General features: G+C 37.5%; 1 protein-coding gene across 11 annotated transcripts; it reads right to left on the minus strand.

The window, feature by feature from the left end:
* Nucleotides 1–2,488: 2,488 nt before the first annotated feature.
* LOC110790506 (protein IQ-DOMAIN 31) lies at nucleotides 2,489–13,551 on the minus strand. 11 transcript variants are annotated; one of them, XM_056830463.1, is made up of 7 exons: nucleotides 13,262–13,551; nucleotides 10,139–10,232; nucleotides 8,390–8,686; nucleotides 7,206–7,406; nucleotides 5,794–5,868; nucleotides 3,725–4,790; nucleotides 2,489–2,883 (listed from the first exon to the last, which is right to left on the minus strand). In XM_056830463.1, exons 2-7 carry the CDS (start codon nucleotides 10,220–10,222, stop codon nucleotides 2,852–2,854), a joined length of 1,755 nt encoding a protein of 584 aa, XP_056686441.1. In that variant the 5' UTR covers nucleotides 10,223–10,232; nucleotides 13,262–13,551; the 3' UTR covers nucleotides 2,489–2,851. The 11 variants fall into 11 exon arrangements, with proteins under 11 accessions (XP_056686441.1, XP_021850991.2, XP_056686438.1 ...); XM_021995299.2 differs by having other exon boundaries at nucleotides 10,139–10,269; nucleotides 13,262–13,419; XM_056830460.1 differs by having other exon boundaries at nucleotides 2,489–2,892; nucleotides 10,139–10,269; nucleotides 13,262–13,419.
* Nucleotides 13,552–13,845: the final 294 nt, after the last annotated feature.

Genomic DNA, 13,845 nt, shown 5'->3' on the forward strand with positions numbered 1-13,845 from the left:
ATTATGTTAAACGGTTGGATTTTTGGCGGGACCCTCATTGTTTTTAATTTTCCTTTTTAATGACGCTCCTCCTCCTCCTCCTCCTTTATCCTTTTCTTTCTTTTTTTGGGATTCGAATTTCGAATTTAAACAATCCTCAAATCTAGGGAGAGTGAATCTGTGTTGCATGACACTGTGACAGTCCTTGTTTCTGCAAAGTTTTATTGACTGTGACTACAAAGTCCACAAAGACGATAGGGTTGTTCAAGAGGTTTGGACAAGAAAAATATACCGGATTAATCCGGTAAATTAAAATTGATGAAAATTTTCTAGTTTTGTAAGTCATATGATTTAGATTTAATAATGAACAAAAAAATAATCTTACTTATAGTAATCACGTTAATTTTGAAAACTGACAACAAAAAACTGAAAATTAGTTTTTGTGATTTTCATTTTTTGGTTTTTAGTTTTTAGTTTGTAAAAAAACTGAAAACTGAAAACAAAAAATGATACTGAACGGGCCCTAAGATTTTGTTTTTAGTTATTATTCCGGTTAATTTCATTTCAAAAAAAAATCATTATAGTTACCACGTTGATCATTTGGGTACATAGTCATTAACCCTATTCTTTTGGACTTTATTTCAGTTCCATACAGTTCAGTTTAATTCAGCTCAGTTCAGTTCAACTCCATTCAGTTATGCTCAGTCAAATAAAGCTCAGAAGAACAGAGCCTAGCTCATGTACTCGTAAAGCCGATTGATAATTTGTTTGCAGCGTTATAACTCATAATACTAACATGAATTTACAATGGAATAGATATAGATATACTTCCTCCATTTTTTAATAATTGCACCATTTGGATTTTAGCACTATTCTCATGTTCTTATATAGTTATTTTTTTTGATTTATATGTAAGAAAAAATATATTCACGTGGGATCTTGTTAGATTCGTTTCGAAATATACTTTCATATTATCAAATTTTTATAATTTTTTCAAATGTATAATGAGAAATATTAGTGGTTAAAATAGTGCATTAGCAAACGTGAAATCTCAGATGGTGCAATTAAAAAAAATGGAGGAAGTATGATATACTCGTACCGGTCACACTACCACGTGTTGACATCTTCCCGATGCTAAGGCCCAGCGTGTCCCATATGAGGCAACTCCCATGAGCCTGTATGCCTTTACTGATGCATGTATCTTGGTGCAAGTTAGTATCATTACGTGTTGTTTCCTCCACTATTGTTGTGTTCGATGCTTGCTGCGCATATGGGGTAGGCTGGCCTAGATCAAGCCTCGGGGATTCAGGCGCCGCGCGGGCGGTCAAAAGGCCCGTCCATGACATGTTGTATCAGAGCCGTCTCAACATCGTCAAGTGGGGAAGGTTCTTACACCATCAAGTAACCACCACGGAATTGTGACGTGCCTCCCTCCGTCACAATTCAGTCTGGCGCGAGTATAAAGGGCTGCCAGCAGGATGCTTTGGTGGGGCATCAAACCAGCGTGGGTGGTGCGCTAACCATGTGAGTAGGCAAGCGAGCTTGAGGAGGAGCGCCCCCAACGGACCGAGGGGTATGTCGTGACTACTACATGGCGGAACCTGTTACGAAGGAGACATGTTGAGCGATGAGGGAAAAATGCGTGCAACAAGCGAGGTGTCTAAAGAGGAGACGCGTTGTGCTGCTAAGGAGAGGGATTCGTTGTTCTAGCATCCTTGTCGATCGTTGGGCGAGCGTGGTGGATGCATGTCACTTGTGTTGTACGAGAGCAGCATGGGTGACATGTGCGCTGGGAAGCGACGAGCGGCGAGCCTCGTAGCGCCACACGAGGGCATTTGTGGCTTAGGTGGGGGAGCTTGTCACGTGTTGACATTTTCCCGATGCTAAGGCTCAGCGTGTCCCATATGAGGCAACTCCCATGAGCCTGTATGCCTTTACTGATGCATGTATCTTGGTGCAAGTTAGTATCATTAAGTGTTGTTTCCTCCACTATTGTTGTGTTCGATGCTTGTTGCGCATATGGGGTAGGCGGACCTAGATCAAGCCTCGGGGATTCACACGCCGCGCTGGCGGTCAAAAGGCCCGTCCGTGACAACACGCTCCACATTATTTTTAACGCAAAGGAGAAAAGCCCTGACAAAAGTAAGAAAATTTAAGTACTAGTACCTGAGTGTGGCTATGCCACTCCAATTCTTCACGAAGTATCTTCCCTACCTCCAACAATGGGACTTGAATCATTTCTATCTTCAACGATCGGTCAATTGCACGCTCTACACTTTGCAATTGCCTTAGCTCACTATACCAACTTCAAAAGATCGTTCACTCTTTTTGTTGGAAAAAGTTAAATCACCCAAAAAGTTCCCCTAATGCTCATCAAACGTTCGTTCAACAGTTGAACAAACTTTCTTTTAAGCTTTATAACCGAAATAGTATCGCCAACTATACGTTTACCCAAGTTTTAGTTTCATTCATAGATTTCATTACAAGCATCACAAGCTACAATAAAATCTTGATGAAAAGCTAGCAAAAGATATATTGTGATGGAGGAACAAACTCGATAAAGTATAGACTATACACAACCTTAATATCGCGTACTCCACAATGAGATAGAGACAAGACAACATAGTTTTAATATAAGCTAAATTTACTTAGGCAGAATGAAAACAGTGAAGCCTGCAATTTACATTCACTCAATGAGGCACCCCCAACTTACAACAAGAAAACGACTACGGTATCAACACAAAATATATTAGCAAGTCACCAGTAAGTTCTTGACCTAAACAACAATGTAATCAAGGGCCACAACACAAACTGCAAAGAGACTTTTAACCTTGACCATGATTGAACTTGAGTCATATCTGCAATGTCATCATCACCTTCGCCATTGTGCTTGAGAACCTTTCCCTGAAACCGCTAAACAAATGCTTGTTAAAACACTTACACGAATGCACATGCTTGATTCATGCTTCAAGGAATTATAATGCAATGGAAATTGGTTAACAAGGACGGGTACTTTGACCTTCAGTCATACAGCAGTAAACAAACACAGGTGCGTACTTTTATTCGCTGAAAAAGAAATCCTCCAGGTGCTAAAATGGTATAGAGGTGACACTATGGCTTCAGTAGGTCTTATTTTTGTTGCAATAGTACCAAAATATCAAAGGATATAATATAAGATCACCTTCTCATTCATGCAATGGTTTAGCTACGTACGAGATATGCACAAAAAACACTACAATGGTCATTCCAAAAGACTTTCCTAAGAAAATAAGTATGCAATGCAATCCATTTGGAACCAAAGAATTATCTGAAGCACCACAGAAACAAAATGCGTTCTTAAATTGGATGTATTACCAAAAGTATACTTGAGAAGGATTACCACGGTTAACATATGTGCGGCAAATGGCAATGATGCAGAAGGAAGGACCCTTAAAATCTTTGTTCTAAAATTGGAAGTTATTTTCACACTCAAGCTTCGCTACAGTCCCCTACTCCCCCCCCCCCCTAAATTAGTTTCTCATGCTAAACAAACCATTAATATATACTCCTAGACCAACATGACGTCATTTGAGTCTCTAATTTGGGGTATTAGGCTAATGATACAAGTAACCATTCTTTCCAGTTTCCAGGAATCCAGGTTAATTAGCAATTACTTTCAGGACAATCCCACTTCACCGGAAAAAACAAGCAAAGCCTCAAAAATAGAACACAAGAAATTATATAAAAAGATTTTCAAAAGCCTTACCACTTCCATCTCTAGAAGACAACAAAGATTTGTCAGTTTTGGTTCCAGCCTTTCCACCACTACCTCCTTGAAGTACTTTCGGTGTCCTTGGTGACTGTGAGCTGATTTTTCCATTTGGAGCAGACGGGAGTGAATGACGTCGAGTCACGTTAATTTTCTCAGCTTCATCTTGGACAACTTTTGGGGATCCCTGAGCTCTTAACTTTGCCTTTGCAGATTGCGTCGCTTGCATATAGCTTGGAAGCTTCGGAGTATTCTGCAACCCATCCTCCATATGCTCCTGTTTTGCTGTAAAAGAAGCCTTCTTACTGGATTTCTGATTTTCATTCAATGTAGAATCTTCCTTAGTTTTTAACACCCCATTTGGCACAGGAGTATTTTCATCCTTCTCATCACTCTCAAAAGACTCTGATTTGACCATGGTTTCATCATCGTTTGATAATTCGACGGACATATTTGTTTCTAAGGGATCCTCCTCAGTTGCCTCTTCTTCATCTGGCTTAGAATAAGTGATTGGCTCTTCCTTAACAGTAACACTTGTTTCTTCTTCCTTGATATTCTCAACGATGCTAACCTCATCTGGAATTGAAACCTCCTGAACAATGGATGCATTTGTTTTCTCAGGGCTGTGAGAAGGCCTCTCAGTTACCTCAGTCTGTGGCTGAACAGAGCTTTCGGATACAGGGGTGTGAACTTTTCTGAGGCTACGTTTAACCTTCTCAAGCTCATGTTGTGGATTTTCTTGCACCGAATCTGCGGGATGGGTTACAACTTTCTTCAGATTTCTCCGTGGTTTTTCTACTTCAGAGGTGGACTGTGTTGACACGTTATCATAAAGGGAAGGAACCTTGCGAACACTGCGCTTAGGCCTGCCTGTTTCCCCATCAATGACCACTGAGTTTGCTTGCTTCTTTTGGACCTTGGAGTTAGTGACTTTCTTTGGGGGAGAAACTGGTTTCCATGGGCAGGATATTGACCATCTATCCAACCATTTCTGGACTGAATTTGGATCTGTCACATCATATTGGACTCGCAGAGGCATCACTGCAGGTGATGGAGCTAGAAGCTGTATGGGAAGGGGAAAAAAAAGTCAGAAAAAGTAAGAAAAAACAAATCCATTGACTATGGTGGCAGTAACAAGATAGATAAATTCAATTAAAGTTTCCACTTTCAACAACTGGTACAAAGATGCAAAGTTGCATTTTACAAGACGAAGATAGAACTCGTCACAATTGTGAAAGTTTATTTCATCAAGACGAAGATAGAATTCATTGAGTAGCATATACTTAAGACAACTAACTACCAAGTAAAACTTTTCAAAGAAGTTACTTGGTCGATAGTTCGATACACAGGAATTGTGTACAATAGAGCTTAAGTGGGCAGATATGGATGCTTTTAGTTGACCCCAAACGTCGGACAGGGACCCACTCATCCATTCAAGGAAACAAACTAGCAAGCTTTTTAGGCACTTAAGAGCATCTCCAATGGTTGTAGTTAGGGACTAGCTTGCAATTTTTAGAAATTCCAAGCTACTAGCTTAACCATTGGAGTTCAAATGATAAATTAGCTTGGCCAAGCAAATTAGCTTAAACAAGCTAATTTGCTTGAAAAAAATTGGCCAATGAAATAATATTAAATTAAATTTAAAATATTGATTGGCAAATAAGATTACATTAATATCAAGCTATTAGCTAGCCATTGGGGTAACAACTAGCTAAAAAGGAAAGTAGCTTGATATATTACGTGGCATGACAAGCTAATTTAGCAATTAGCTTACCGTTGAAGATGCTCTAAGGTTGAATTCAGTTTCTTAGTGGCCAACTATACTGTACAGGATGAGAAGGAAACATACCCCCTATCCTTTTCTTCTTTTGTACATGATATTAGACTGAGTAGATCCATTACGGGAGGGAGAGGGTTGGACAAGAATTCAAGTTTTAAACAACGTAAGTTGCCCATTTGTCTTTTATGTCATCCAGTTCTTAAGGTATTGATATATTTTAATCAGACAGTTTCAAGAGAAATTTGGTACTTGTATGTCATTATAGTAAGAATATGTCAAAGCTTACTTTTCTTGTAAATGCATTCACGGACAAGCTTGTGGCGCCAGCAGACACGTCTCCATGAACCCCAATTTTTCCATCCTGAAACTTTGCAAAATAAGTAGGAGAGAAATAGAATGGTAAGCTATAATCACGATTAGCGGCAGAGTTCAGAAGAAAGATCAATCAACTTTCATGTGAGCTGCATACAAACAACAAAACTGGCCTAGCAAAAAGCCAAGTATGGTCATCAACTGGTGTGGTAAATATCAACCACAATTCACTTTGCTGACTATGAATCTCACATCCATAAAATATTTGGTTCAAAGTGATTGTCTAATAGAGAGTTCATAGTGATCAGAGGAGTTAACCAATAGAACTAGGCTTCACTGTTTCAGTGAAGCAGTACAGAAGCAACTAGGACGAACAGCAAAGTTAATTTTAACCTTTTAAGGCATATAAGCAGATCAAAATAAAAACAGGTACACATTTCAAGATGCAGTTACTAAGATAGTTCTAGATTCTATTGGCACTAAAAAAATGCATTTTAGCTTGAAATATTTGTTATTAGCTATAAATGCTACTGGGCTATCCCCTGACAATCCACTACAAGTCTGCAACAACACAGGAATAAAATAAAGAAAAGATCACACACAAAATATTTCCAGATGCTGTCCTAGAGCCCCTAGCCCCTATATAGGTGACAAACTGACAATGAGTCAAACCAGGGTCTAAGTTACTTAAGCTCTGCTAAGTCAAAAGCTCAACCTAAGTTCAACTTAGAATAAAAACCTTGACGGCTCAAGCTGAAAGCTGGATTGAAAAGCTGACAGAAAGGAGTCGTTGCACGAGTATGTTTTAATAATCATCAATTTTCCACAAATAAATTTTGATTTCATAAATGTTATCCTTTATTGTGTTCAAATTACAAATTGATGGACGTCTTCGCTGAAAATATTTAGAGATGAGATTTATGTGCAAAAAACTGACAACTCACTTCTGCAGAAACTTATGGAAACAATTAGCTTAGCAATTTAGAGCAATAAAGACACCAGAAAAAAAAGAGCACTAAAGCAATTCATACTTGAGGCCAAGCCACCAACTATATATTTCAAGATCGAGTCAAGCATAGCAATTACTAAGCTCAATATGAACGAATCAAGCTGAGACGAGCGTAGTCAAGCAATGAATCTTGGGCTCGGATTCACTTGTCATCACCCTTAGCTGAGCTACATATCTTTGGTGGTGCACCATATTTTATAACTGAAATTTCATTAGAATTTGACCTAAACCATGCATGCAAAACCAAGCAGTTTTCAAGAAAATGTAAGCAATTCATTGCAAAGGCAACACAAGGGAACTCGTATAAGGATTCCTTTTAAACAGCTCCAATTCAGTAATCCAGAAAAGATTCCTTATATGTACTTTAAGGGAATTACCAGAGGCTTCACTATACAGACTTTCTGGACTTCAAGACCCGCATCAGAACATCTAATTTTTGACCCACGAACTAGCGCTTGCAACTTGACAACACCTATTATGCAATACAAGGTTGAAACAGCTTGTCTCCTCACCAAATGCCCGCGAATAAGAGCCTGAAGCCTTATAATGCCCTTCAGGGCCTTGAATGCACGACGAGCCTTCACAGAATTTGCTCAAATTAGAAAAATGAAGAAATACCGACAAACACTGGATAATTAAAATCAGTTAATAGAGCCATGGCAATAGACAAAAAACATGTGGGTGCACACACACCATGGTGTAAAAACTCGCCCGAGTTAACTCGTATCGCCCGAGTTAACAAGGTTTTGGAGGCTGGCGATACGAGATATCCCGAGTTGTAAAGGTGTTTTTAAAAACGGCGAGATCTCGGCCGGTTCAACCGATCCGAACGAATTTTGTCCGCATTAAACGCTGTAAACCTCATATCTACTCGATTTTCGGCCGAATTCCCCATGTTTTCAACAAAAAGAAAGGGAAAAGGGAAAGAAATGGAGAAACTTCATTGAAATAGAGTAGAGAACTCCATTTTCAAATCTAAAACAAGAGAGGAGAGAGATGGTAGACAAAGGAATTCATTTTAATTATGTCACGTGTATGATTTAGGTAAGGGGGACTAGGGTAGGTAGTGAATGGAGCTGACATGGGGCTTCTTTTTCAAATTTCGAATTCCTACGCGACAACCGCGACACGGACCGCGACTAACGCATCATTTCCGTTACCGAGACTGCGCGACCGATCCCGCGACCGTGACCGATACCGCATTTTTTATCTATGACACACACCCACACACTCACATGAAAAAAGAAAAAAAGGAAACCTCAATGAGTGAACTCAAATAAAATTAATCAATCAACCAGATCATATGGCATTCAGCATGTTGCATATCATAATTCACAAATAGCTACCCTGATCAAGTACCCCACCCATTATAGTCTTTATTAGTATGAAGTAGTATTGCTATGGTATTTTTGCATTATGTTATCTAATAGCTGATAGTATTATGTTATCTAATAACTGATAGTATTATGTTATTTAATTACTGCTAAACGGAAAAAAGGTGTGCACATGTATGAAAATGACATAAATGTACATCATTTCTTTCTACAGCAGCGGACGTTACCAGATAGCCCCTAAAAGCAGCTTGTGTCTTGGTTGCAGCTATTTCTAGCGCTATTCTCTCATCGTCAGTTAAAACATCTGTTTCCATGGTTTGTTTTGCATCATTATTCTGATCTCCAGAAACTGCAATTTCTCCATCTGGCTGGCTTAGAGAAGATTCCTCATACTCTGACGTCAAATTGTGGTCATCCACATGAACTTCATTCAAAGCACCACTTGAAACCTCTGGAGGATTTACATCGTTATCACTTTCAGGAGCCCTTACACGAACATTTACCTCCTTCTCGTTGGTGGATTTCTTAAAACAATGAAAAGTATTAATCAGAATGTGAAAGCAAATGCATTAATCAGAATAGGAAAATTAGAGCATGTAAGGCTTTTCATAAACTATGTTTGACCAATACTAGTGTGCTTCAGTGCTTCATTGATGCAATCCACAAAAATGCTTTAAGTCTTTAACACTAATTTTAAAATATCAATGCAAGGATAACGACATAAATCAACTGTACATATATCTGAAACTCAGTATTGCGCGGAAGTTATATATGTATCTGGATGGTGAAGTAAATCACTGACAAAAGACTTTATAAGAATAAATCACTTTAGTCTTTCATTCTTTTCCACATAAACTTCATGAAAGACCCTTGATGTCTAAACCAAGATCCCAAGCATACGCAACTAAACCAAAGGAAGTATCTGTGAATCAATAAGACTATAACAGTTACTTTTCATGTTGAATATTTAGGTGGAATTTCTTAAATCATTACTTGAGCAGAATACAGGAAGACTATCAATTTGAAAGAAGAAGATCCTCAGAAAGAGATAGTAGTCCATACACGCACTATATACTCCAGCAAGCTGGAACACTCTTAGTGACAACCGAAGGTTGAAAGGAAATCATGATGTACAAATGCGAGTCCTAGAAAAGCACAGTTCGAATCGAACAAAGCTTTGAGGAACTTAAATGCATAACGCGAGGACTGACAAGCCAAGAAATCCTGAGCCAAAAGAGTAAGAGCATTGCCATAATTTACCCAAGCTGACTAGCTGAGAGACGTCTTAGATCTAAAGTATACCTCCCTTATATAGCTATATGAAACCCACAAATAATCTGGCAAGTTTATCTGTAATACTTGTTATATCTCTTTCCATTCAGCTGCACTAACCTTTTCCCTCCCTAATCATGTTACAAATCTTTAATCAACTACTCCCTCTGTTTCTCAAAGCTTGTGCCGTTTAAATAAGTAACTTTATTAAGTTCTGGTTGGGAAAAGCTGATGAGAGAGAAAATTGGTGGGACCAAAGTAAAGTTTGTGAGAGTGATGTAGTAGCCCTCCATACCTATCAATGGTATTGGGAAAACACAAAGGGACATCCAAGTATGGGAACTAGAGCAATCTTTGAGGGGCCAAGGGAGTATGAACTATGAACATAATACGAAGTACCGCATTTAGTAAACAATTATATGAGTTAACAACATAGTAAGATCCACGACTGAGCACTATGAAAATATAGGTGGCTCAAAACACCATGTAGATAACTCCAGCATTCCAAAAGTGCAGAAGTTAGCATTAAAGCATTTATTTTTTATGAAAGCACTAAAGCATTTATTTTTTATGAAAGCACTAAAGCATTTCTAAAAGAGAAGTAAAAACACAGCCAAAAAAAGTAAAAGATTTTTTTTATTAAGCAATCTACCACATCCATGGAAGCAGGGTTATAATTGAGGAAGAATGTCTTCAGAAAATACCTCTTTGCCCTTGGCAAAATTGGATTTGGATGGTTTCTTCCCAAAAAATACAGTCTTTATCCACTTTCCTGGTGACTTCCCCATCAATTAAAGGCTGGAAATTGAGTTAACAAAATCTTCAGCGCAAGATTCTGCTTCAGCATATAGAAACTAGAGCCAGTGAACAAAGGTAGCTAACCAATAAATAAAGTACATGATATACTGCTTTTAGCTATGAAAGCTATTCTACTTGACCAGACCTCATAACAAACATGTACTTTCAGATAATAGTTAAAAGTATGCAACTCAGATACTAGTATAAATGTTGGGTATGGGTATATCCAAGTGTTACGCATTATGGCTAAAAATTTTGGACATGGGAAGACCATCTTACAATAAGACGTAGATATGGGAACACTGATTCGCAAAACATTTTTCAGATTTTAAAGAGGATGCCAAAAGCTTTTCGTGTTACAACGTAAACACACATTTTAGGTTGACAAGCTTGCTGGTTCTTGTAATAATTGTGATCTCAATTCTAAACTTCCCAAGCTCATTTGTGAGCATATATCACATAGTATCACATCTTTTCCTTTTCTCTTGCATGAATATGCAAGATAATTGAGATTGTTTAGAAACTCAAACCCATGTCTGAAAGTCCAGGGTGTGACACGGTTATTAAAACAGAATGAAGTGTCAATGCAAAAAATAGCTAAGGCTATGTTACGTTCACCTTATTTCCACTTATTCAAGGAAAAATAAATTCAGATAAAATAAGTACATGAAAAATAAGGGCTACCAAGTACAATTCATAACTCTAAGCACAAGATGGGTTATCAAACAAGAGAATTTTACTTAGAAAAGTTTCACAAACAACATTAAAAGCGCAATAAAATAAAATAAAAAGCGAGAAGTTATGTGTGCATCTAGTGATCTAACCAGAAAAACCTTCTAAAGCAATACACGGTCAGCATTGCTACTTCTATCTAAGTCCAAAAAGATGGTTCTTCATGTCATCTATCCTAAACTTAAAAACCTCTGAAATGCTAAAATAATACAATAACCAACCTAATTCCGTATCTTTTATCCCTATTCTTATTAGTCTCCAAAGTTCATTTCATGAGTAGTATGAGAAAGCCCAAGCACCAGTATAAGCTTTCAAAATAAAACTCCCCACGGAAAACATACTCTCAAAATAAAGGGATCATGATTTTTCCATCCCCTGCAAATAGGACCACCAAGTACAAGGGTAACTCAACCAATAATATCTTCAAGTCCTCCAAAATTCATACCCATTGATGCATAAAATTGTAACCATGGAACTTCAGAAAAAAGAAAGAGTGGTAGTACAAATGGCAATGCTTACAATCAGAAAAAGACAAAAATGGCAACCTAATGTTGCATATGCACACAGAGCAACGGACTTCTAAAGGTGTCTCCGTGTATCTAAATAAAAGAAAATCACCAATACTAAGGCATTTGAAACTAGCTCCACCTGCATAATTCCTCCCAGCATGGCATCAACTACCCACTACAGTAAGCCCTACGAATTCAACTCTCATTAAAGATCCTTAGTCATAGGATGTTCTAACATATTCCTCAAATTGAACTGCCACCATCAGAAACAATAGAAGATGTTCTCTATCAACAATAGAAACAGACCCTGTAGTAGTCTCTTAGCCCTTAAATGGTAGTGTACATTTGACCTGTTAGCAAGATACATATTGGGTCTTTGTTAACTTGTTATTGCCATGGAAAGAATAGCAAGCTTTTATGTTGAGCATTAAATGTAAATCTTGCCTATTATCCAGTAATTATGATGCTCCCTCGATTTTCCTAAACAGTCTGATTTAAATGTTTAATGTGAATATCTACACTCATTTTCATCACTTTTCTATTAACCCTTCATTCTCTGCCCAAGATTAAAGGCTTGGAACCAACAAACAGGAAATCCTATTTAGTTTGGATGACACATATCCTCGCCACAATTCATACTCCATAGTCCATACACAACTGCCGTACCTTCATTATTGCAAAGCAAGTAACATGAGGGAGTGTTCCCCTCATTGAAAAGGGAAAACTACAAGCCCTAGGGTATGCATATAAGTCTATTGTATTACTTGACCAACCCCTAAAGGGTGTAGGAATATCACTTGAGCATATACTCGTCCTAGTTTGATCTAGGCTTTTTCTCTTCAAAATTCAATCTCTGAATCAACCCAAAGGTACATTAAAGTGTAAAATACTAAAAATCTCTTAGAATCAAAGTGGGAAATTCAAGTCCTTGAGCACGCATGTAAGAAAATGGTAGTGACCTACATTCGTAAATGGAAAATTACCTACACTAATACATTCTCAGACAATTCGGACCTCTGACTTGAAAATCCATAAATACATGAACCAGAAAAATCCTAAATCCCAATCATGTAAAATAGAAACATGGGAAATTGCTAGATTCATCCAAGTTGGATTCCTATACAACTACAGATCACTATCCAACATACAGTCATTGTCTATATAGCAATTAGATTTTAGACAGAAACACAGTACACAAACGAAATCTCCCTAAAATGCCGCAACACCCTTCAAAAGAACTACAAAGGTGACCTATTCACTATTCAGCTATTAAACCGCATTTTAAAACAACTCAAACTCAAAACTCCCATATAATAATATTCAAAAAGTTTCCATTTTGTTTCAAACCCTTCTCTCATTTCCCCCCAAAATTCTCTAAAAATCAACAAACCTTAAAAAAACATCATAAAAGTCCACAAATCACCAACCAACAAAAAAAAAACCAGCAACAAAACCAAAGTAAAGATCTACATACAAGTAAGCACCGACATTCAACAAATTACCTTAAAACAATCAAATAAATGTAAATATGAACAAAACCTACAGTTTCCATAATTAAAAACACTTAATTAACTCTAACTAGTAATTACCCACATTCAGATCTGTAACTTACCAAACTAATGAAGCTACAAAAACTCACAAAATCTACCAAAACTTCCACTATTAATTAAATTCAAACCCAAAAAAAATACTAAAAATTACATGCTTATAAATTATAATAATAATTTCCCAAAATAAAGGAAATAATAAAAAGGAAGAGAGAGAAAAAATAAAACCATGAAAACGGACCTTGGGAGTTTAAGCGAAGGTGATGTAGCAGATCATTACACTACTGCTGCTTCTCTGTACTGAACACTGAAATATACCCTCCAATTTTTTATTATTTTTTATTTTATTATGTTTTTTGCAGACAAAAAATAAAGTTAAAATTAATGGCAGTGAGGTGGGGTCCGATATGCTGTATGCGGGTGCATGGTAATACTGCGTCAGCTTGCTGGTTTGAGCCGTATGATGAGATTAATGTGAAGGGATGATGATATCAACGGCTGTTATTTGTTGTTGGAGAAGTTGATACATTGGAACTGACAATTTTGAAGTTTGCTTCAGGGAAAAGGGAGTGTGGGGATTCTTTGGCTTTGGGACTGAAATGACAATTTTACCCTTGTAAATGTGGTTTTCTTTTTTATTTCTAACAGTTATAAGTTTAAACGGTTTTTTTTTAATTTTGTTGGTGAAGAAAAGAGCCAGGCTGGATAGGAGACAGAACTGCTATGATCGGGCAAAAGTGGGAAACGTAGCAGTGTATAGAAGTTAGTTGAACAACCCCATTTTGGAAATTAAAGAAGGCGATTAATGCAAGTTTTATCATCGTT

The sequence above is a fragment of the Spinacia oleracea genome, chromosome 5 (genome assembly GCF_020520425.1).
Source record: "Spinacia oleracea cultivar Varoflay chromosome 5, BTI_SOV_V1, whole genome shotgun sequence".
NCBI lineage: Eukaryota > Viridiplantae > Streptophyta > Magnoliopsida > Caryophyllales > Amaranthaceae > Spinacia > Spinacia oleracea.